Source organism: Salmo trutta, chromosome 8 (assembly GCF_901001165.1).
Source record: "Salmo trutta chromosome 8, fSalTru1.1, whole genome shotgun sequence".
NCBI classification, from domain to species: Eukaryota; Metazoa; Chordata; class Actinopteri; order Salmoniformes; family Salmonidae; genus Salmo; species Salmo trutta.
The window spans coordinates 20,811,459-20,834,826 of record NC_042964.1 but is presented as its reverse complement, the minus strand read 5'-3'; the positions used below and the strand labels follow the sequence as shown (position 1 = coordinate 20,834,826).

The window sequence follows — 23,368 nt, the reverse complement described above, 5'->3', positions numbered from 1 at the left end:
AAAGTATGCCTACACTTTACCTAACAAATCAAAATCAGTTGTGTGTAGAGTACAACTTCAGCTGTCTAACCAAAACTAGAATGGCATTTCTATGGTCTATTTCCCCAAATCTAAGGATCTAGCTGTCTAACACACTGACAAGCACAGCTCTCTGGGTGAGGCTCTGTCTTAAAGTCCCCAGTGGGTGATGAAGTCCCTTCCATCTATGTCATGTATTACAGGTTATGGACATGTACAGTCAGGTGGCAGGAGGGGTTGAGTGCATGACATGCCTCATGGGTCCAGCAGTAAGAGTTAAATAACTACAGGGAGATGTGAAATGCAGTGAGGATGCTACTCTTCTCATACTGAGAGTAGCCGACATAGTAATATGAGAAGAATGCCATTTCTGAACATATAGATATGTGTTTTGGTAACTTTCAAGTGTAACAGTTCCATGTAGAATGAACCATCCTTCACATAATACTGTAGAAGCAGTGTTGTGCTAATATAACAATGTGCAAATATTACACTTGTCTTATCTTTTGTCATTCACAGCTGATACAGATACTGTACCTATCAACATTTTGTCTGGTGGTGCTGGGGATACCTTGCCATGTCTTTCCCAATTCAGACATCAGTATCAACCTGTCTTTAAGTCAGAGGACTCCATGACCAAAGCCTCACTCCTGTCCTCTATCTCTAGAAAAACTAGGGAGAGTTGATAAGTGACACGTATTGAAAGGGTGGTGTTATCTTGATCGTTAGTTCTGTTTATTGTGGCAGCACTATTTCAGAGTCAAATTCCTGTACATGCAAATGTATTTGGCGAATACTAAACACTTGTGATGTCATGTCTTATTAGTAATGCCCTTTTGTCCCTTCTGATGCGTTTGACAGCAACAGTAGATCAGCTCCAGGCTCCTCTCGTCACAGATACTGGTCATGAGGGAGCAATGACTTACAGATCCGACCCAGCTCCTATCGCAGAGAAAGAGAGGGAGGGAGAGAGACTGTCACCATACAGTCATGGAAGCCAACAGTTCTGTAAATACACAGTTGAACATAGCCAATCAGAGATTATGATTCACAGCTAATTCACAAGGGACGTGCCAGCCCAAGAAAATACAAAATGTTGTTGCTTGTTGGCATCTTTTTGGGGGTTAGTTGACACCCTCAAATGATAGCCAGTTTGCTTGATTATTTAGCAGGGATCTTACATTAGCTAGCCAGTTCGAATTGAAACATTATTCAGAACAAGCTGACTACGTTTATTAAACATGTATTCAGGTTTGCTTGATTATGTGCTAGCTTGCTAACGTTAGCTAGCAGGGATCAAACATGTCTTCAGGAACAACGTTGGCAATGCAAATCATCCTCTCACATTACACTTTAGGGGGAGGCTATGTACAGTGCCTTCTGAAAGTATTCCCACCCTTTTCCACATCTTGTTACGCTACAGCCTTGTTCTAAAATTGATTAAATAGTTTTTTCTCCCTCATCAATCTACACACAATACCCCATACTGACAAAGCAAAAACAGTTTTTTAGAATTTTTGCTAATTTATTAAATATAAAATACTGAAATATCACATTTACATAAGTATTCAGACCCTTTACTCAGTACCTTTGGCAGCGATTACAGCATTGAGTCTTCTTGGGTATGACACTACAAGCTTGGCACACCTGTATTTGGGGAGTTTCTCCCATTCTTCTTTGCAGATCCTCTCAAGCTCTGTCAGGTAGGATGGGGAGCATTGCTGCACAGCTATTTTCAGGTCTCTCCAGAGATGTTTGATCAGTTGAAGTCCGGGCTCTGGCTGAGCCAATCAAGGACATTGAGATTTGTCACGAAGCCACTCCTGCGTTGGCTTGGCTGTATGCTTAGGATCGTTGTCCTATTGGAAGGTGAACCAGTCTGAGGTCCTGAGCACTCTGGAGTAGGTTTTCATCAAGGATCTCTCTGTACTTTGCTCCGTTCATCTTTGCCTCGATCCTGACTAGTTGTCCAGTCCCTGCCGCTGAAAAACATCTCCACAGCACGATGCTGGCACCACCATTTCACTGTAGAGATGGTGCTAGGTTTCCTCCAGATGTGACGCTTGGCATTCAGGCCAAAGAGTTCAGTCTTGGTTTCATCAGAAAGAGTTCAGTCTTGGTTTCATCAGATCAGAGAATCTTGTTTCTCATGGTCTGAGAGTCTTTAGGTGCCTTTTGGCAAACTCCAAGCGGGTTGTCATGTACCTTTTACTGAGGAGTGGCTTCCGTCTGGCCACTCTACCATAAAGGCCTGATTGGTGGAGTGCTGCAGAGATGGTTGTCCTTCTGGAAGGTTATCCCATCTCCACAGACGAACTCTAGAGCTCTGTCAGAGTGACCATCGGGTTCTTGTTCACCTCCCTGACCAAGGCCCTTCCTGCCCGTTTACTCAGTTTGGCTGGGCGGCCAGCTCTTGGTGGTTCCAAACTTCTTCCTTTTAAGAATGATGGAGGCCACTGTTCTTGGGGACCTTCAATGCTGCAGACATTTTTTGGTACCCTTCCCCTGATCTGTGCCTCAACACAATACTGTCTCGGAGCTCTACAGACAATTCCTTAGACCTCATGGCTTTGTTTTTGCTCTGACATGCACTGTCAACTGTGGGACATTATATAGACAGGTGTGTGCCTGTCCAATCAATTGAATTTACCACAGGTGGACTGCAAGTTGTAGAAACATCTCAAGGATAATCAATGGAAACAGGATGCACCTGTGCTCAACTTCGAGTTTCATGGCAAATGAGCCTGAATATTTATGTAAATAAAGTTTAAAAAAAGAATAATTTAAATCTGTTTTCGCTTTGTCATTATGGGGTATTGTGTGTAGATTTCTGTAGATTACATTTTTTTTAAATCCATTTTAAAATAAGGCTGTAACGTAACAAAATGTGGAAAAAGTCAAGGGGTCTGAATACTTTCCGAAGGCACTGTATTTACCTAGTTACATCACAGTATCATATCCTAGTGTCATAGTGGCATAGCCTATCCAAATAATGACGTAGCTAGCTATAAAAAGAAACGTAGTTACTTACCAACAACACACCAGTCTCAGGTTTGACATTGACAGCCCAAGTAGAAGCTACCCATACCAAAGCCTAATATATTAACATATATTTAAAATATATTTATGTAATATGTACTATTTTTAAATAAGTACTGTATATCTAAATACATGTGTTACTCATATGTCCATAAACAGAATGTCAAATACATTTCAGACATTTACATAATCGATTTTGGCAGTTTTTTTTATGTGCTAGTATACATTTTACATACATGTGCTATCCATATATTTACATGTATTCGTTTAAAATATATTTAACAGTATGCATGATTATTTATGGTCAATATATTTATATATGAATAATACATATTTTATATATGTGTCACGTTCTGACCAGCAGAGGGAGGAAGTGTATAAGTTTTGGTCAGGGCGTGGCAGAGGGAGTTGTATTTTGTATGTGTGTCTATGTCCTGTCTAGGTTGGGTTGTACTATGTGTAGTTAATTGGGGGGGACTCCCAATTGAAGGCAGGTGTGTTGTGTTGCCTTTGATTGGGAGTCCTATATTAGTAGGGTGTGTCTGTCTGTGTGTTTGTGGGTAATTGTTTGTGAGCACTGCGTTTATTGAGCCTGCTACACTGTCTAGTCGTGAGTTCTGTTTATTGTTTTGTTTTTCCTGTGGATGCTATTCGTTTTTCCTTTAAAAGAATGAGTATCCACATACCCGCTGCATTTTGGTCTTCCCTTCAACACCACGACGAAATTCGTGACAGAATTACCCACCAAACTTGGACCAAGCAGCAGAGGAAAGAGGAAGGATGGACGTGGGCGGAGATAAGGATGAGCGTTTCCAGGGCTTTGGGAGAGTTAAGGAAACTCGAGAGGCAGCCCCAAGGGCAGTTTTGCGGGGCAAGAATGGAGCCCCAGGCCAGCTTCCCGCACTAGCCCTGAGGTGCGTCAGCCCAGTCTGACTCGGCCTGTTCTCGCTCCCCGCACTAGCCCTGAGGTGCGTGTCTCCAGGCTGGCACGTCCAGTACCAGCTCCACGCATCAGGGCGTCTAGTGTGTCAGCCCAGCCTCGCCAGTCAGGAGCTGCCAGAGCTGCCCGTCAGTCAGGAGATGCCAGAGCGGCCCGACTGCCCGGAGATGCCAGAGTGGCCCGACTGCTCGGAGATGCCAGAGTGGCCCGACTGCCCGGAGATGCCAGAGTGGCCCATCGGCCAGGGTCAGCCAGAGTGGCCCATCGGCCAGGGTCAGCCAGAGTGGCCCATCGGCCAGGATCAGCCAGAGTGGCCCGACTGCCCGGAGATGCCAGAGTGGCCCGACTGCCCGGAGATGCCAGAGTGGCCCGACTGCCCGGAGATGCCAGAGTGGCCCGAATGCCCGGAGATGCCAGAGTGGCCCGACTGCCCGGAGATGCCAGAGTGGCCCGACTGCCCGGATCAGCCAGAGTGGCCCGCCGGCCAGGATCAGCCAGAGGGCCCGCCGGCCAGGATCAGCCAGAGTGGCCCGCCGGCCAGGATCAGCCAGAGTGGCCCGCCGGCCAGGATCAGCCAGAGTGGCCCGCCGGCCAGGATCAGCCAGAGTGGCCGGCCAGCCGTCACGGCAAGAGTCGCCCGCCAGTCGGGCGAAGTCAGGTGCGCCTACTAGTCTTCCGGAGCCGCCAGGGGCGCTACCGAAGTGGGCGACGACGAGGGTGGAACGGGGTCCACGTCCCGCACCTGAGCCGCCTCCAACATAGGTGGGTTGGGGAGGGGGGGTGTAGCACAGTGCCGTCGTTGACGGCAGCCACCCTCCCTTCCCTCCCTGTAGTTAGGGGGATTTTTCGGTTTGTTTTGGGTTTTCTTTGTTTTTCTTTTGAAGGTGCATTCAGGGTCTGCACCTTTAGGGGGGGGGGGGGGTAATGTCACGTTCTGACCAGCAGAGGGAGTAAGTGTATAAGTTTTGGTCAGGGCGTGGCAGAGGGAGTTGTGTTTTGTATGTGTGTCTATGTCCTGTCTAGGTTGGGTTGTTCTATGTATAGTTAATTGGGGGGGACTCCCAATTGAATGCAGGTGTGTTGTGTTGCCTTTGATTGGGAGTCCTATATTAGTAGGGTGTGTCTGTCTGTGTGTTTGTGGGTAATTGTTTGTGAGCACTGCGTTTATTGAGCCTGCTACACTGTCTAGTCATGAGTACTGTTTATTGTTTTGTTTTTCCTGTGGATGCTTTTCGTTTTTCCATTAAAAGAATGAGTATCCACATACCCGCTGCATTTTGGTCTTCCCTTCAACACCACGACGAAATTCATGACAATATGAGTAATGCATAGTTCATAATATCTTGTGATATATGTGCAAGAAATGTAAGTTATTAATTATTAAAGGCACACAACACAAAACAAGTAAGAATGAGAAAAGAAATTCCCCTTTGTGAGCTCATAAAGTCACTGAAAGGTCACATCTGAAAAATAAAATATGATGTACAAATTACCTCTGTGCACAAATCATCTGTATTTGAAAATAGGCTCTTTTAAACAAGTTGACAGTAATCCTGAGGATAATGTAACAGAGTCACTGAAAATAAAATCCACACAAGATGAAGAATTAGGGGTTAATGTGTGGTCGGGACCCAATGAGGTCGGGCTACCTGATTTGGTTGGGCTCCACTGTTAGCAATGGTTCCGTGTGCCCAAGTGGCAGGTTAGGTGAATTACAGGTTAGGATAACCAAATTGGCAGGTTATGGATAATTAACGTAGTAGGTTGGGTGAATTAGCGTGCCAGATTAGGTGAATTTACGTGGCAGGTTAGGAGAATTAGGTTAAGGTTAGGAAAAGGGTAAGGGTAGGTAAGGCTTAACTACAATGCACCCGGCCAAATCAGGTAGCCCGACCTAATCAGGTCGTGACAAATGTTCATGAACATCAAATTCATACTTACAATGCAGATTCCTTAACCTCCAATGTCAATTTTCAGACTCACAAGTTGACAGTTGTCCTGTGGATAATGCAGAGACAAAGAGTCAGTGAAACAATTCCACACAAGATGAAGAATAAGGGATTACTGTTCTTGCCTGACAACTCAAACGGAATTCTTCCACTGCTCTATCGTTCGCATACTTCAGTCAGAAACGGATATATTTTAAGTCATTTGGGATGTTGTACAAAACAAAGTCATCAGCTATTGGATCATCTCTAACCAATCAAAGTATCAAAGCCAATAGCAAATTTTCTAAACGTTGCTGTGTTCTTGCTCTAGCCCAACCGATCAGTTTCTGGGCCCAATCAGACGGTCTAGAATTAATTTCCAATCCAAAAATCATCAAGGATGTACTCGGATCCAGACTCATTGCGGAAAAGAAACTAACGTCTGTGGGTGTGGTGTAACATTTGGCCGGAGCAAGGAATTTTTGTAGCCAGGCAATTAATTTGCAGAAACTAGCTAGCTAAATTATACAAAAGACTAAGATCCATTTCCGACCAAGCTTTAACTTCCTGACTGATGTCTTGAGATTTTGCTTCAATATATCCACATAATTTTCTTCCCTCATGATGCCATCTATTTTGTGAAGTACACCAGTCCCTCCTGCAGCAAAGCACCCCCACAACATGATGCTGCCACCCCCGTGCTTCACGGTTGGGATGGTGTTCTTCGGCATGCAAGCCTCCCCTTTTTCCTCCAAACTTAACGATGGTCATTATGGCCAAACAGTTCTATTTTTGTTTCATCAGACCAGAGGACATTTCTCCAAAAAGTACAATCTTTGTCCCTGTGTGCAGTTGCAAACCGTAGTCTGGCTTTTTTATGGTGGTTTTGGAGCAGTGGCTTCTTCCTTGCTGAAGAAGCCACTTCTTCAGTGGCTTCTTCCTTGCTGAAGACTCTGCCGTCCCTGGCTGAAAAACAGTAGCGCATTTGGATAGTGGTCGATCTGAGAACAATGACACGGTGCGCGTGTGCACGTGAAGAGTCCATTTTACATTTTCAGTCTTTGAACGAAAACAACGTCACCCGGTCGGAATATTATCGCTATTTTACGAGAAAAATCGCATAAAAATTGATTTTAAACAGCGTTTGACATGCTTCGAAGTACGGTAATGGAATATTTTGAAATGTTTTGTCACGATACACGCCGGCGCGTCACCCTTCGGATAGTGTCTTGAACGCAAGAACAAACGCAGCTATTTGGATATAACTATGGATTATTTGGAACCAAACCAACATTTGTTGTTGAAGTAGAAGTCCTGGGAGTGCATTCTGACGAAGAACAGCAAAGATAATCCAATTTTTCTTATAGTAAATCTGAGTTTGGTGAGTGCCAAACTTGGTGGGTGTCAAAATAGCTAGCCATGATGGCCGGGCTATCTACTCAGAATATTGCAAAATGTGCTTTCACCGAAAAGCTATTTTAAAATCGGACATAGCGATTGCATAAAGGAGTTCTGTATCTATAATTCTTAAAATAATTGTTATGTTTTTTGTGAACGTTTATCGTGAGTAATTTAGTAAATTCACCGGAAGTTTCGGTGGGTATGCTAGTTCTGAACGTCACATGCTAATGTAAAAAGCTGGTTTTTGATATAAATATGAACTTGATTGAACAAAACATGCATGTATTGTATAACATAATGTCCTAGGAGTGTCATCTGATGAAGATCAAAGGTTAGTGCTGCATTTAGCTGTGGTTTTGGTTTTTGTGACATTATATGCTAGCTTGAAATATGGGTGTCTGATTATTTCTGGCTGGGTACTCTCCTGACATAATCTAATGTTTTGCTTTCGTTGTAAAGCCTTTTTGAAATCGGACAATGTGGTTAGATAAAGGAGAGTCTTGTCTTTAAAATTGTGTAAAATAGTCATATGTTTGAAAAATTGAAGTTTTGGGATTTCTGAGGTGTTTGTAATTCGCGCCACGCCCTATCATTGGATATTGGAGCGGTGTTCCGCTAGCGGAACATCTAGATGTAAGAGGTTTTAAAGGCACAGTCAACTTCGTGTATGTAAACTTCTGACCCACTGGAATTGTGATACAGAAATAATCTGTCTGTAAACAATTGTTGGAAAAATTGCTTGTGTCATGCACAAAGTAAATGTCCTAACCGACTTGCCAAAACTATAGTTTGTTGACAAGAAATTTGTGGAGTGGTTGAAAAACAAGTTTTAATGACTCCAACCTAAGTGTATGTAAACTTCCGACTTCAACTGTATATCTAACACATATATGACATATTAACTCAGAGCTTTAATATCCAAAATAATTCTTACCTTGGTCAGTCACTCTGTATATTGTGGTGGCAAGCTAAAGGAGCTAGCTAGCTAACTACCTGTGTTAGCTAGCTTGGTGAAAACTCTTGCTTGTAGGCAGTTGAAGAAAATATCTTCTTCCTCTGTCACCCGCTAGGGGAAAAACATATTTTAAATAAATGTTATGATTATATAATTAAATAAAATGCCATTATCCATGAGAAATATTTTGGGTGCTGACAGCTGTTTGTGAAAATTTTAAATTGCTGCTCTGTCAGTTGGAGGCGGAGTTAGGGAACATTTAAAATTGTGATTAACAGCACCGGATAAATATATTAGGGGTTTATGTGTCTCTTTTCTAAATACATTTAGCTAACTTACTTTGTTTAATAAGTAGCAGGTAGCCTCAATAGCTACCACAGTTTTGGACAAAATTATCCTATTTACACTTTGTAGTAAATTTTGACACTAGAATAAATGTTTCTGACTCATATCACTGCGAAAATTTGTTTTTCAAGGGCAGTTTCCTTATTTATTTATATTTTTGTTTGTTATTTATTATTATTATTATTTATTTATTTGACCCCTTTTTCTCCCCAATTTCGTGATATCCAATTGGTAGTTAGTCTTGTCCCATCGCTGCAACTCCCATACGGACTCAGGAGAGGCGAAGGTCGAGAGCCATGCGTCCTCCGAAACACAACCCAGCCAAGCCACACTGCTTCTTGACACACTGCTCACTTAACCCGGAAGCCAGCCGCACCAATGTGTTGGAGGAAACACCGTACAACAGGTGACCGTGTCAGCGTGCATGCGCCTGGCCCGCCGGGAGTCGCTGGAGCGCGATGGGACAAGGACATCCCGGCCGGCCAAACCCTCCCCTAACCCAGACGACGCTGGGCCAATTGTGCGCCACCTCATGGGTCTTCCGGTCAGGACACAGCCCGGGATCGAACCCGGCTCTGTAATGATGCCTTAGACCGCTGCACCGCTCGGGAGGCAGTAGTTGACCTATTAAAGGAAAAATATATATTTTGCGATTTTTTTATACAGTCCCAAAATGTTTTGCATGTCAGCAGTCAAGTTTTCAAGATATAGGATTTTCAAGGAGCAAAGTGTCACTTGCCACATCATCATGACGATGTACTTTGCGTCATATGATGGGCCAATTGTGTGCCACCTCACTTGACTGCTGACATGCAAAACATTTTGGGAATATATTAAGTGGACTAATGAAAAAAAAAAAATATATATATATATAGTTTTTTGAGTGGATTTTTCTTTTAAGACCATAGTACATGTTTACCTTTTCAAGTCTGTAAGAATACATGACAAACAACACAAATCAATTACATCCTAATAGTAGACTTAGGATATTGCATATGGGCCTCTCCTTCTTTGTCTCTTTCTCTCTTCCCTTGCTCCCTCTTTCCCTCACTGGGCATTACGTGTGTGTGTGGAGGGGCGGGGGGCCGTGTTGTGTTTTATGTAAGTGGGACCTGGAAGTAACCAGCATTGTTTATCTCTCGCCTTTGGCGTTGTGTGTGTGTGTATGTGTGTGTGTGTGTGTGTCGGCCTTGCTTTGGGTGGTATGGTTGACCCCTACACTGCCCTGCGCACTCACTTGAGGTGGGAGGTTGTTTATGTTAGTCATAGAGGACACAGGATGTGTGTCGCTTGTGTAACTATATTACCATGTTAAATCAGTTTGTAAAGACCAGGGAATGGACGCTTTCAGATTGAATGATAATATAGAGACTGAGAGTTTTCTCAATTTATGACTCCGGCTGATAATGGCGTTTAATGCATTATGAGACTTACACTCGTCCTGGAAAATATTTGATCTCTCACAGAAAAGGACGACACGGGTTTTGAAGTGTTAAATCTGCATTATGACACTTGCACTCGTACTGGAAAATATTTGATCTCTCGCAGAAAAGGACGACAAAGGTTTTGAAGTGTTAAATCTGCTGTGATGTAGTAATTAGACAACATGAACGTGTTATCCTCCTTGTTTCTAAGTGATTTCCCCTACGTGGCCGACTCCTATAATGACTAATGTTATCATCATCAAGTCGTAAAAGAAAACAATAACAAAAGGCTCCTTCCTGTTCAGAACTACATCTCACCTTTCTCTAGGATACGAGAGATGAGGATGTTGTGTTTACCAGTAGAGCGGAATTGCCAATAAAACAAAGGGTATAAATACACTTGCAACGGTGGAAAGTCACAATACTTTCTAGAAATATACCAAAGACTCTTCACCTTGTCAGTAGTTTCCATGCACTCCTGGAGGGGTTTGTGTTGGAAGTGTTTTGTGTGTTTGTGTGCACTTGCGCATGTTGTGTGTGTGGGTCTCCGCGTGTTGGAAGAGAGGGGTGCTGTTACTGAACGGGAATGCCTGGTAGGATGTGTAGGCCTCGGTAACCAAGGCAACTATCTGCTGCTACGCTCGCAATGCTCTTCGGCAGCCCACACAATGTCACCACTGTGACATCCACCCTGCAGTTTTGAGAGAGCGAGGGGAAAACAAGAGAGATAAATAAACCCCTTCCTGTGTTCTATTTAGATGCAGCGGGACCTGGGCTCCCAGAGGAGTTTCAGTGTGTTGGACCGCCTCCTCCACACACACCCTATCTGGCTGCAGCTGTCAATCAACGCTGACTCCGCCCTCTACATCTTGCTCAGAGAACCTGTCGGGGTGAGGAGAGCCAATCAGATCATTCCGTCAATTAATGAACTAACCCTCACTCTCAGGTGAACTGCATCTGTTCAATTTAGTATAGCTTTCCAATGGAGTAGTATACAAGATACTCAGGAACTTACTATACAGTTCACAAACCACCCTCATAAAATCCAACTTCAGCCATGACTTACTGTTACTTACTTACTATTGACAGCCCTTATCAAACATTTACAACAGTACTTGTTTAAACGGTATCTCCTTATTTGTAGTAAAAAGGGAGGAAGGGAAGCGCTGCTAATGTACACAATAGTAGGTCTTTGGAAACAGAAGGTTCTCATTGGTGAAAAGCTTAAATTGGTCATCAAAAAGAAAGGAGGTGCAAGGCATTCTTCGTATAATTAATTCAAATGCCTTTATTTGTGTGGCGTGTTCAATGGGAACAACATGTAACGCCATGCAGCCAAAACGCGTTGTGAGTTTTAAAGTCTTTGTTTCCATTGAACATGCCATACAAATAAAGGCATTTTGATTAGGTACATAATGATTGTTCTCTTTGCCAATGTTTATGGATGGCCCCTGTAGACGTTCCTGGTGCGCAAATGCAGCTCCAGCCAGAGCAAGATGTTGTGTGTCAGAGTGACAGCTGACAGGGCAGCGTCCTCCGTCAAGGAGTGTCTCATATGTGAGGAGGACTCAAGTGAGTACCATGTGTACATCAAAATCAACACACACACTAAACTCCGGTCCTGAAGTACTTCCAACAGCACACGTTTTGATTTTAGCCCAGGACAAACGCACCTGATTTAACTCATCAAGGGCTGGACGATTAGTTGAATCAGGTGTGCTTGTCCGTGGCCACAGTAAACATGTGTACTGTTGAGGGTACTCAAGGACTGGAGTTAAGAAACACTCCTCTAAACTAACAATGAAACACATGAACGATGAAGAATGCTGCCAAATGTGATTCGTTTTAAACTCTCTGTCCTATCACCAGCCTTCGCCCTGGAGAGCTCCGCCCTCAGCTTCCCAGACCTTTGCCGATTGGTGGCTTTCTACTGCATCAGCAGGTGATTAGCACTACCTTTACACCCGTGTACCTGTCCATAACACTGCCACTGCTTTGGTCTGTTTTGTCGACAGACTATACTCTATAGTGGCACTCCCATTACAAAACAGAGTACCCACATGCTGTTGGAGCCCACTATGTCTTGGGAACCACCATATCATTGATCCTAAATAACTATGTGTGTGTGTTGTCTCCAGAGATGTGTTGCCTTTCCCTTTGGAGCTCCCAGAAGCCATTGCTCAGGCCTCTTCCCACAGAAAGCTGGAGGCCATCTCTCATATGGGATTAGGTAGGGATTCATTCAACGGATCTATTGGGTAGCATTACATTTGACTGCGGATAAAACATATACCTATCCAATTCATTCAGATCTACACAAGTGTCTAGGGCTTGTTTTCTGGACTGGGTCCACCACAGTAGGATATGGTCTTCAAAGCACTTCAATATCAATCTCTTTATGGCGTTAATCACTGACATATCCTCTGAACACTAAACTATGGAAACATTCAGTACCAGAATCTGAACCAGACTGCATTGTCTTTCTACTTCTTGTTTTCCCCACATCCCAACAGAGTTCTGGTGTCCCCTGTCTGACACCCAGAATGGACCAGGGGACCGGCAGGCTCCACCCACCATCATTAAGGCCCCACCCAGCACCACCAAGGCTCCACCCATCAGTGCCACCCAGGTCAAGGCAGGTCTGTCCCAGGACCTGTGTTACCTGCTGTCCTGCGGCAGACAGGAGTCTCTCTGCTTCATCAACCCACTCTTCCTACAGGTGGAGGTAATTCCTAACCATATCCATTGGGGGGGTGAAAATGATTTCTGACCCTGAATCAGTTTACTTGCCTAACTCCAGCTTGAAGTTCAAACTCATAGACAACAAAATGGCTGTAAGTGGCAAGCCAGCCATCCCATTGTTTAGGATGTTGTCATCTTGCAGAGTCTACCTTTAACCACAGATCTAGGATCAGTTTACCCCTAGCACCAATCCTAACCATAACCATTAGGAGAGTGAACAAAGATATGATCCTGAATCAGTGGTTATGTCTAACTTCGACCCCCCCCCCCCCCCCCAGCAGCAGCAACAGCAACAGCAGCCAACCCAGGTGGCATCACACAAACGCCACCGCTTCAAACGCAGTATGAGGGTCCGTGTCTCCACCGAGGGCTCCATGACTCTGTCTGGTGGTGGGGGGGCTGGGTCGTTCCCTTCCTCAGTCCCAGAAGACCCCCAGGACCAGGAGAGGCTCCAGCCCACCCCCCTCCAGCCCAGTCCCAACCCACACAGGAAGATCCATCCTGGGGCTGGCGTCCTGAGGAGGACCCCTGCACTGTCCCCGACGTCGGCAGAGGATGAGGATCTCGTGCCAATAAATGTACCGCCACCGGTAAAGGTAACTTTATGAGATATGTCTCTCTCTGTCTCTTTCTTTCCATATTCCTCTGTCTTCCTTTATCTCTTTTCTTTTGTCTCACTCTCTTTTTCTCCTTTAATGACAGAAACTTACATTCACACACTCATCACACTGACAAATTGATGCATCGTATGAAGATATGACCTTGACGCCATCTCTCCCCAGGCTCCAACAGAACCTCTGGTGGTGGAGGTAGAGGAGGACCTTCCTGCTCCAGAGGAGCCCAGCATCGAGGTGGCGTGCCTGGCCTTGGAGGGCCGCCCGGCCCCCTCTCTGGCCGAACTGGACAGCAGCAGCTCATTCAGCAGCCTGGAGGAAGAGGAACCAGAACCAGAGGACCAGTTCTTTAAACAACCAAACCCCAACCCCCAGCACCGCCCGCCCATGGTGCGCTCACGGGGGGGCCACGGAGGCCTGCACAGGATGAGTGCGGCGTTTGTGTGTTTCTTCGCTCCAGAGAAGAGGCTCGCCAGGCTGGTGGAGGAGCTGTCCAGGGATCGGAGGTTGGCAGAGCCATATATAAACATATAGAGAGACTTTGGCCAACTTTTCTATTGTCTGGACGCCATATTAGCGCCTTTGAGCATTCAAATTGTCTATTTATTTACATTTGTTTACGTCGCATTGTAAACATTTCAGAAAATTCTGTGATATTGGTCGATAGAACTGCGGTAGAATTGTGCACCATTGTGTAAATGCATCATAACGTTTTTGGTATAAACTCTCTCTCTCTCTGAAGGTCTGCATTTGGTTCCCTGGTCCAGGAGTTCATCCAGAGACAGAGAGAGGAGCTGAGAGAGGTCCTGGCGCAGGCTTCATCCCCATCGTCGTCTTTCTCATTGACAACCTCCGTGGGGGTGCTCCAGGGGCTGCGGCGCTTCCTGTCCCAGGCCAATTGCTTCCTGCTGGACAGCGGAGAGCTGTCACCCCCCCTAGAGACCCTGGTGCCTGACAATGAGAAAGGTACCTTTTTCAACTTTAGTTGTCTTAAGTTCCAACCACTACTTTGGTAATCATGAGATTGAGAGAGGTACAGAGGTGTCACATAATGGGTGACAAGAACACAAATGTTATTAGATGTAAGCAGCATGTCAATTAGATACTGTCCATTGGATTTACAGGCTATATTATAATGCACAGTAAACCCACCGTTACACAGAGGAGACAGTGGCAGAGAGATAATTCTGTCTATGGAAACAACAGGCTAGCTTTAGATGAGACGGGGAGTAGACTGTCCACAGGATTTTAGTGAAAAGGTATTATCACCACAATGCTAGTGCGTAGGGGTAGCTCTTCATCCAGTGGAGTTCATATTGTCACTAGGATTTTAAAAGCTTTGCTAGCCACGCCAGAGAAACCCATCTATCACATTGAGCCAGGCAAAGAGTATGTTGCTGAATACGAGATATGTTCATTGAGATTTCAGGAGGGGAGGGACTGTGTGTGTGTGTGTGTGTGTGTGTGTGTGTGTGTGTGTGTGTGTGTGTGTGTGTGTGTGTGTGTGTGTGTGTGTGTGTGTGTGTGATCAAATCAAATTTATTTGTCACATACACATGGTTAGCAGGTGTTAATGCAAGTGTAGCGAAATGCTTGTGCTTCTAGTTCCGACCATGCAGTAATATCTAACAAGTAATAACCTAACAATTCCACAACAACTACCTTGTACACACAGGTGTAAAGGAGTGGGACTTAACACTGTTGCCTGGTTGAGCAGTGAGTGTTGAGGCTTTTGGCGAGAGTGGAGCAGACTCTGCTGATTTTAGTTCACCGTTGCTACGATTTGCGCAGACACACACACACACACACACACACACATTGCGTCGGTGGAGGCATTTGCATTTTTTTCCTCACTCATCGTTTATCATAAAAAGATATCACAGTCCCACGCGCACTTGAAGAGCAGCACGATTCTCAGTGGCTCGGGAGGGAGAGAGAGAGAGAGAGGGAGAGGAACAGAAAGGTAGAAAGGGAGGGAGACAGAAGAATAGAGGAAGAGATCGAGGAAAGACGGGGGCTGGGTATTGATGTAGAGCTGAGATTAGCTTTATGTGTGTTGGACAAGTCAGGCAAGCCTGTATACAGCCACTTCCCCCAGTCCCTCAGTAATGAAGAATAATTTCCTCTGTAAAGAAGTGGTTGGTGTGTGTAGGGGTATGTGTATATATATAACTGGTACTTTGAGATGTTTGAGATAAGAGTTTGTGCTCAGAAATAAAGTGTAACTTTATACAATGTGTTTCCTCAATCTTTAACTGCTAGTGTGTGTGTGTGTGTGTGTGTGTGTGTGTGTGTGTGTGTGTGTGTGCGCGCGCGCGTCTATGTGCACTTGCGTTTGTTTGTGTTTGTGCATGCTCATGCATGCGTCTGTGTGTGCGTGCCTACCGACGTATGTGTGTATGTTCCCCCATGCAGACTTAGCCCTGGAGAAGGCCATGTTTGGTTGTGTGCTGAAGCCTCTGAGGGTGCTGCTTGGCCAGGCCCTCCTCTCCCTCCACAGACAGGACGGCTCCACCCAGCGCCTGGCCTGCAGTCTCCTGGACTGCCAAGAGGGGGCGATGGAGCACCTTGGGGTGCTTGTGGGCGTGCCCGACACCCGTGGCGTGGAGAGGGTGAGGCAGAAGCTGGCTCTCATGCAGCGCACCCACTCGCCCATAGACAAGATGCTGCTGCTTCTGCAGATGTGCAAGGCGGTCCAGAAAGCCATGGGGGCCCTCCACGACGGTGGTGAGTGGGCCTTAACTTTGCTTGATTTAGCTAAAGCGAGTCATTACAACACAATTGATGTGGCTGTTATAAACTAGGAGCTGTTATCCACTGTCATAATCAATCAATCAATGAACTGTTAAAGCTGTCTTTTCATGCTCCCAGGACAGGAAGTGAGCTCAGCGGACTTCCTGCCGGCGCTGTCCTATGTGATAGTGATGTGTAACACACCTCAGATCCTACTGGAGGTGGAGTACATGATGGAGCTGCTGGAGCCCTCCTGGCTCACTGGGGAGGGTACGCACTACACCCTTTATAGCCTACACCCTGTCCACCTTCAATCCACCTATACCTCTAACTACACCCCTAGGGGAGATGGTACAGACTACATACTTACTCCACCCTTTTATACACTACACCCCACAATACACACCTGGTTACACTTTATTTTAACGCTTCACTATAAACCATTCATAAGGCATTAACAAAAAGATTGCCCACCATTTAGGTTTAAGGTTAGGTAAGGGTTAAGGTTAAATAGCACTCACTTTAGATTTTGGACTGTAAAAAAGCTTTACTTTGATTAGTACGTAAATGGTTTATAAATGTGGGAGTAATAATTAATATAGGTTTTTTACAGACGATTAAAATAAAGTGTTGCCACACACCTTACTTCTACCCCAAAGGAGAGGGTACCACTATGAACTACACCCACTACAACCCTTTCCCTCATACACCCCTCCACCTTTAAAATAACATGGGGGATAATGAAGACATATGTGGGTGAATGGATATTTAGATGGCATTCAAAGTCACTGTATTGACATTTCGCTGTGCTCTGTGCCCCCACCCCGTCTCCTAGGTGGGTACTACCTGACCAGCGTCTATGCCAGCCTGTGTCTGATCCAGAGCCCGGAGGCGGAGGGGGACCAAGTCCCCCCAGGAGGTCTGACTCGTGAGGCACAGGATGGGCTGAGGGAGTGGGGCCGCAGACGCAGCCTGGAAGCCAAGAGCCACCAGGAGAGACAACAGAACCAGGTAACACACTATTTCAATCAATCAATGTTATTTTATGAATCCCTTTTCACATCAGCAGTTGTCACAAAGCAATTTACAGTTATATTTCAAATACTTGTTTCGATATCTCACAATGGGATTGTCTCAGTGGATCACATCTCTTGGATGTCTGCCCGCTAGTCATTCTCGCCTCTCTTCCTTGCGGAAGAGACCGCTACCCTCAGCACGACTAGATCCCTGTCTTCCTACTGAACTGTTCTCAGGCGAATCGCGAGGTTAACGCTGCCGAACATAGGACGATCAGCTTCCGTCGATTGTGTTGAGTACTGACTGTAAGGAAAGTTTTGCTATGAGTAGAATACATTTTCTACTCCTCAGTCTCCGGTGGTAGCTAACGTTACACAGCTAGCTACGCCGCAAGACATTAGCTAACCTGGCTAGCTAGCTGGAAAGCTAACTAACCACACTAACAAAGGGCTAGCTCACCCCACTAGGCTTAAGCTAACCTGGTTAGCTCGCTGGAAAGCAAGCTAAGCACACCAGCATCACTACCTGCAACACGGTAATATTGCTATCTCCCTTCTCTCGTCTAGTTTAACCTTGGTTTACTTGTTTGTGTTAACTAGACCGACTGGTTAGCCTCACAGCTCTACGGTCGTGGGAGAATACCTACACGAAGTCGAACTGCCACCACGTGGTTCCCTCCGGCTAGCACTGTGCTAGCTACAGCGTGCCTTAGCCATGAGGTAGCTGCTAGCTAGCTAACGCATTATTGCCTCTAGGCTTTGGCGGTATACCGTATATACCGTATACAGGGGTATTTGGAAAAAGCCACAGGATAGTTTTTCAAAGCCGTCTAAATTATTTCTTTACGTTTTTTAAATATGTGAATATTTGCAGCTAATTTTAAGTTAATACTTGCAGTCAACTTGTGCAATACCTTAGGAGATAATGCAGATTGCGTTCTTCATTTCATCTGTCACATTATTTTACATTATTAACATTACCGTAGTTCCCCAGAACAAATCAAATTGTATTTGTCACATGCGCCGAATACAACAGGTGTAGACCTTACAGTGAAATACTTACTTACAAGCCCTTAACCAACAATGCATTTTTAAGAAAAACGGCTAAAAAAATTGTAATTAAAGAGCAGCAGTAAAATTACAATAGCGCGGCTATATACAGGGGGTACCGGTACATAATCAATGTGCGGGGGCACCGGTTAGTCAAGGTAATTGAGGTAATATGTACATGTAGGTGTAGTTATTAAAGTGACTATTCATAGATAATAACAGAGAGTAGCAGCAGCGTAAAAGAGGGGACAATGCAAATAGTCTGGGTAGCCATTTGATTAGATGTTCAGGAGTCTTAACGCTTGGGGGTAGAAGCTGTTTAGAAGCCTCTTGGACCTAGACCGCTTGCCGTGCGGTAGCAGAGAGAACAGTCTATGACTAGGGTGGCTGGGGTCTTTGACAATTTTTAGGGCCTTCCTCTGACACCGCCTGGTATAGAGGTCCTGGGTGGCAGGAAGCTTGGTGTACTGGGCCGTACGTACTACCCTCTGTAGTACCTTGCGGTCGGAAGCCAAGCAGTTGCCATTCTAGGCAGTGATGCAACCCGTCAGGATGCTCTCGATGGTTCAGCTGTAGAACCTTTTGAGGATCTGAGGACCCACACCAAATCTTTTCAGTATCCTGAGAGGGAATAGGTTTTGTCGTGCCCTCTTTACGATTGTCTTGGTGTGCTTGGACCATGTTAGTTTGTTGGTGATTTGGACGCCAAGGAACTTGAAGCTTTCAACTTGCTCCACTACAGCCCCGTCGATGAGAATGGTGGCGTTTTCAGTCCTCATTTTCCTGTAGTCTACAATCATCTCCTTTGTCTTGATCATGTTGAGGGAGAGGTTGTTGTCCTTGCACCACACGGTCACGTCTCTGACCTCCCCTATAGGCTGTATCATTGTTGTCGGTGATCAGGCCTACCACTGTTGTGTCATCGGCAAACTTAATGATGCTGTTGGAGTCGTGCCTGGCCGTGCAGTCATGAGTGAACGGAGTACAGGGGGGGGACTGATCATGCACCCCTGAGGGGACCCCGTTTTGAGGATCAGCTTGGCGGATATGTTATTACCTACCCTTACTACCTGGGGGTGCCCTGTCAGGAAGTCCAGGATCCAGTTGCAGAGGGAGGTGTTTAGTCCAAGGGTGCTTAGCTTAGTGATGAGCTTTGAGGGCACTATGGTGTTAAACACTGAGCTGTAGTCAATGAATAGCATTCTCACATAGGTGTTCCTTTTGTCCAGGTGTGAAAGGGCAGTATGGAGTGCAATAGAGATTGCATCATCTGTGGATCTGTTGGGGCAGTATGCAAATTGGAGTGGGTCTAGGGTTTCAGCCTTTCAAAGCACTTCATGGCTGCTACGGGTCGGTAGTCATTTAGGCAGGTTACCTTAGTGTTCTTGGGCACAGGGACTATGGTGGTCTGCTTGAAACATGTTGATATTACAGACTCAGACAGGGAGAGGTTGAAAATTTCAGTGAAGACACTTGCCAGTTGGTCAGGGCATGTTCGGGGTACATGTCCTGGTAATCCGTCTGGCCCTGCGGCCTTGTTACTGTTGACCTGTCTAAAGGTCTTACTCACATCGGCGGAGAGCGTGATCACACAGTCGTCCGGAACAGCTGATGCTCTCATGCATGTTTCAGTTTTACTTACCTCGAAGCGAGCATAGAAGTAATTTAGCTCGTCTGGTAGGCTCGTGTCACTGGGCAGCTCTCGGCTGTGCTTCCCTTTGTAGTCTGTTATAGTTTGCAAGCCCTGACACATCCGACGAGTGTCGGAGTCGGTGTAGTACGATTCAATCTTAGTCCTGTATTGACGCTTTGCCTGTTTGATGGTTCGTCGGAGGGCATAAAGGGATTTCTTATAAGCTTCCGGGTTAGAGTCCCGCTCCTTGAAAATGGCAGCTCTACCCTTTAGCTCAGTGAGGATTTTTTCCTGTAATCCAGAGCTTCTGGTTGGGGTATGTACGTCATCGATGCACTTTTTGATTAAGCCAGTGACTGATGTGGTGTACTCCTCAATGCCATCGGAAGAATCCCGGGAAATATATTCCAGTCTATGCTAGCAAAACAGTCCTGTAGCTTAGAATCTGCTTCATCTGACCACTTTTTTATTGACCGAGTCACTCGTGCTTCCTGCTTTAATTTTTGCTTGTAAGCAGGAATCAGGAGGATAGAATTATGGTCAGATTTGCCAAATGGAGGGCAAGGGAGAGCTTTGTATGCATCTCTGTGTGTGGAGTAAAGGTGGTCTAGAGTTTTTCCACCTCTTGTTGCACATTTAACATGCTGGTAGAAATTAGGTCAAACGGATTTAAGTTTCCCTGCCTTAAAGTCCAGTTGAGCCAGTCACTTGTTTGTTTGTAAACAGCACAACGGGAGAAAGAGGGAGCCGATGAGCCCATAGTGTTCTATATCTAGAGCGTTCTATAGAATTCAATACTTAAATGTTTGCCATCAGATATTTTATAATAGCTTTCTGCCAGAAGTCACAGATCTCTGGATGAGTTATCTGTACAGTTGCCATTGTTTCCCTGTGCTTCCTATTAGCGTTTTTTTCTCCTCTGTTCTTCTCACATCTGCTCCGTGTACACAAGCTGCTCTTCCTTCAGAAAAGCATGCATCACAACTTTGTTCATTTGCACACACTCACTGAAAATCACATTTGGTAGCTACTAAGCTATGCTTGCATAACTTTATGAGTTGGATTTATTTGTCTTTGCAATTAGTTTATGTTCGTTATCGCTTGTTGGCATTTAGTTATTTCACTATTAGTTTGTGCTAATTTTGTTAGCATTCTGATACTAGAGAACCAATGGGCTTTTCTTGTGTTTTAGCGCCCCCTTGTGTGATATGCCGGTAATACCTTAAATCCCAGGATGAGAGAGAGACTGCATGACATAAGCTAGCTTCTACTAGCTAGCTTATGCCTATCAAAAGCCCAGGGCTTACATGTTGTTTTTACAAAAGGTGTCTTGTCATCAGCTATCCCTGTTCTATACAATGGCTACTGCTGCCCCATCCCAAGGCTAGCTGAGCCAAGCACTCAAACCCCCACATTCTTGCGCTTGCGGCTCCATGATTGCAGAAAATGATTTTCACCTTCTATGTGTCAATTGCCTGGGAAGGGAACATGCTCAGGAAGCATTCGACAACCCCAAGTCCTGTTATCATTGTAAATTGCTGACTAGAGCGGGTATCAGGAGGAGGCTAAAATGCTCCGCTATCTCTACCCCCTCCCTCACCTCGCAGCCCCCCGCAACCGAGGTTGAGGCTCAACCCCCCACAACCGAGGTAAGCTGGGGCGAGCCCCTCACTGTCTGACGATATGGTGTCGGGAAAGCGAGCTAGGGGATGACAACGGGGATAAATCTTGTGGGTGTCCTCAACTTTGAGACTGAGATTGAGGTTGAAGACACTGTTGTTGTTGTTCCCCTCTCAAGTCCCTAGGTCTCCCTGCCCCCAGGACGGAAGAGCCACAAATCTCCCTCGCTTGGAGTTTAGGCTCCTCAGCAGTTGCAAGTGAGCCACGGCCAGACTTGGCAGACTTGGGGGGCCAGGACCCCAGAAGGGACCTGTACGATGGGAAAAGACTCCCATCCTGCATGGCCCCCGTTAAGCAACTACTTCCTGCGGTCCCAGTTTGCCTCAGGGAGGCTAGGAGCTTATGGGACGAGCCCCTTAACAGCAAGATCCTGGCTAGGGACTCTCCTAGCCTGCACAATATGGAGGAATCCGGGTTTTGCAACACTCCCATGGTGGAGCCGTCAATGGCTGATGACCTCCACCCCACATGGCGTGCTACTAGCACTATACTAGTACTTCCCTCTTTGTAAAGACGGAGCACTTTTCTGCCTGTATTTTCCATAAGACGTACAAAACCTCAGCCCCATCAATCAGAGCACTCAATGTGACCTCTTTATTGGTGGCCTACCAGTCAAAGTTACTGGAGGAGGTGGGGAAGCAACTGGATTTGGATCCTGGGGATGAGATCTGTATGATTACAGAGCTCAACCTCCGCACCTCCCGTATGCCATCCAAGGCAGTGGATGGCATACGGGGAGAAAGCTTGTCCAGCTTAACAGACAAAGAGAAAGTGGACTTCCTGTGACACCAAGATGTTTTTCGATGCACAGAAGTGATGTGAATAATAGACTCTCCCCTCGGGAGAGTCGGCATGTCCACTCTACCTCTGGTCACCCAGATGTGGGTTCAAATAGCATTCATTTTCCGTCAAATACTTTAGCTGTGCTGGATTGTGATGCCTGGTGCAATGGAACCAATGGAATAGTCCCAAAAGAACAAACTCCTCCCATCTAGCACTCCAGACAGGCGCACCCTCCTCGTGCTTGTTATTCCCCAAATCCTGACCACCATTCACCAGTTAACACAGTACAGTGGATCGCTGATTAGTGACGTGTAGTATGCTCACTCCCTTCAAATAGCTGCTAGTTCTAACACACACACAGACACACCATTCTCCTAGTATTTGAAGCGTCCACAAATGATGACCACCATTCACCATATGAAATGGTACAAATACTGTGGTTAGCTATTCAGTCACGTGGGCTGCTCACTCTATTCAAATAGCTATAACACACACGCACACCCGCCAACAGATTTGCAGTACTGGCACTGAGGGAGATCAGTGAGCTAGCTAAGTGCTATGAAGAAGTGGGCGGTCAGATAACATGAAATTTACTGAGCAGCAGCAACCCACTGAAGAGAGCAAACACAATATGCACACGGACGGTGAGGAGCTCAGTGACTCTGTAAGTTGCTGCTTTTTAATGTTGTTTAATGACGTGGTTATAATAGTGGGTAATGGGAAAGTTGTTGCTGGGGCTGTATCGTGTGTGTGTGTGTGTGTGTGTGTGTGCGTGTGTGTGTGCGCTATATGGCGCTGGTACTGTAGGTGGCTCTCCAATTATGTAATACATTTGAACAGTACCGAACATTCAGACAGTGTTATGTGTATTATGGTACGCTGTATTCACATTTAGTGGAGATGTATATTATTGTACTTTCATGTATACTAGTTATGTGCAAGTGTATGGATTATTTTTGTCAAGATGAAGGGACGGTATGACTTAATGGAGTTGGTTAAATGTATGTTTACAGTGTGTGCGTTTTAAAGTGGGTGTGTTTTAACGTAAAGATATAAAAGTAGAGAAT

At 45.5% G+C, this 23,368-nt stretch overlaps 1 protein-coding gene and 1 long non-coding RNA gene across 4 annotated transcripts in view; one reads left to right on the top strand and one right to left on the bottom strand.

Annotated features, from left to right (window-relative positions):
- LOC115198448 (ras and Rab interactor 2) overlaps positions 1-23,368 on the top strand; it is a 51,932-nt gene that overhangs the window by 26,280 nt on the left and 2,284 nt on the right. For 2 of the 3 annotated variants that reach the window (XM_029760391.1, XM_029760393.1), the window contains exons 2-12: positions 10,809-10,940; positions 11,508-11,622; positions 11,920-11,992; positions 12,189-12,280; positions 12,564-12,775; positions 13,071-13,388; positions 13,575-13,912; positions 14,149-14,372; positions 15,822-16,133; positions 16,278-16,409; positions 16,975-17,150. In XM_029760391.1, the coding sequence (XP_029616251.1) occupies positions 10,809-10,940; positions 11,508-11,622; positions 11,920-11,992; positions 12,189-12,280; positions 12,564-12,775; positions 13,071-13,388; positions 13,575-13,912; positions 14,149-14,372; positions 15,822-16,133; positions 16,278-16,409; positions 16,975-17,150 (2,124 nt within the window). The remainder of the gene's footprint in view (positions 1-10,808; positions 10,941-11,507; positions 11,623-11,919; positions 11,993-12,188; positions 12,281-12,563; positions 12,776-13,070; positions 13,389-13,574; positions 13,913-14,148; positions 14,373-15,821; positions 16,134-16,277; positions 16,410-16,974; positions 17,151-23,368) is intronic. The other variant, XM_029760392.1, reaches the window with a different exon arrangement.
- On the bottom strand, positions 727-8,428 carry LOC115198450 (uncharacterized). The gene is made up of 3 exons (XR_003879231.1): positions 8,261-8,428; positions 5,939-5,995; positions 727-960 (listed from the first exon to the last, which is right to left on the bottom strand). It is a non-coding gene; the product is annotated as an uncharacterized LOC115198450 (long non-coding RNA).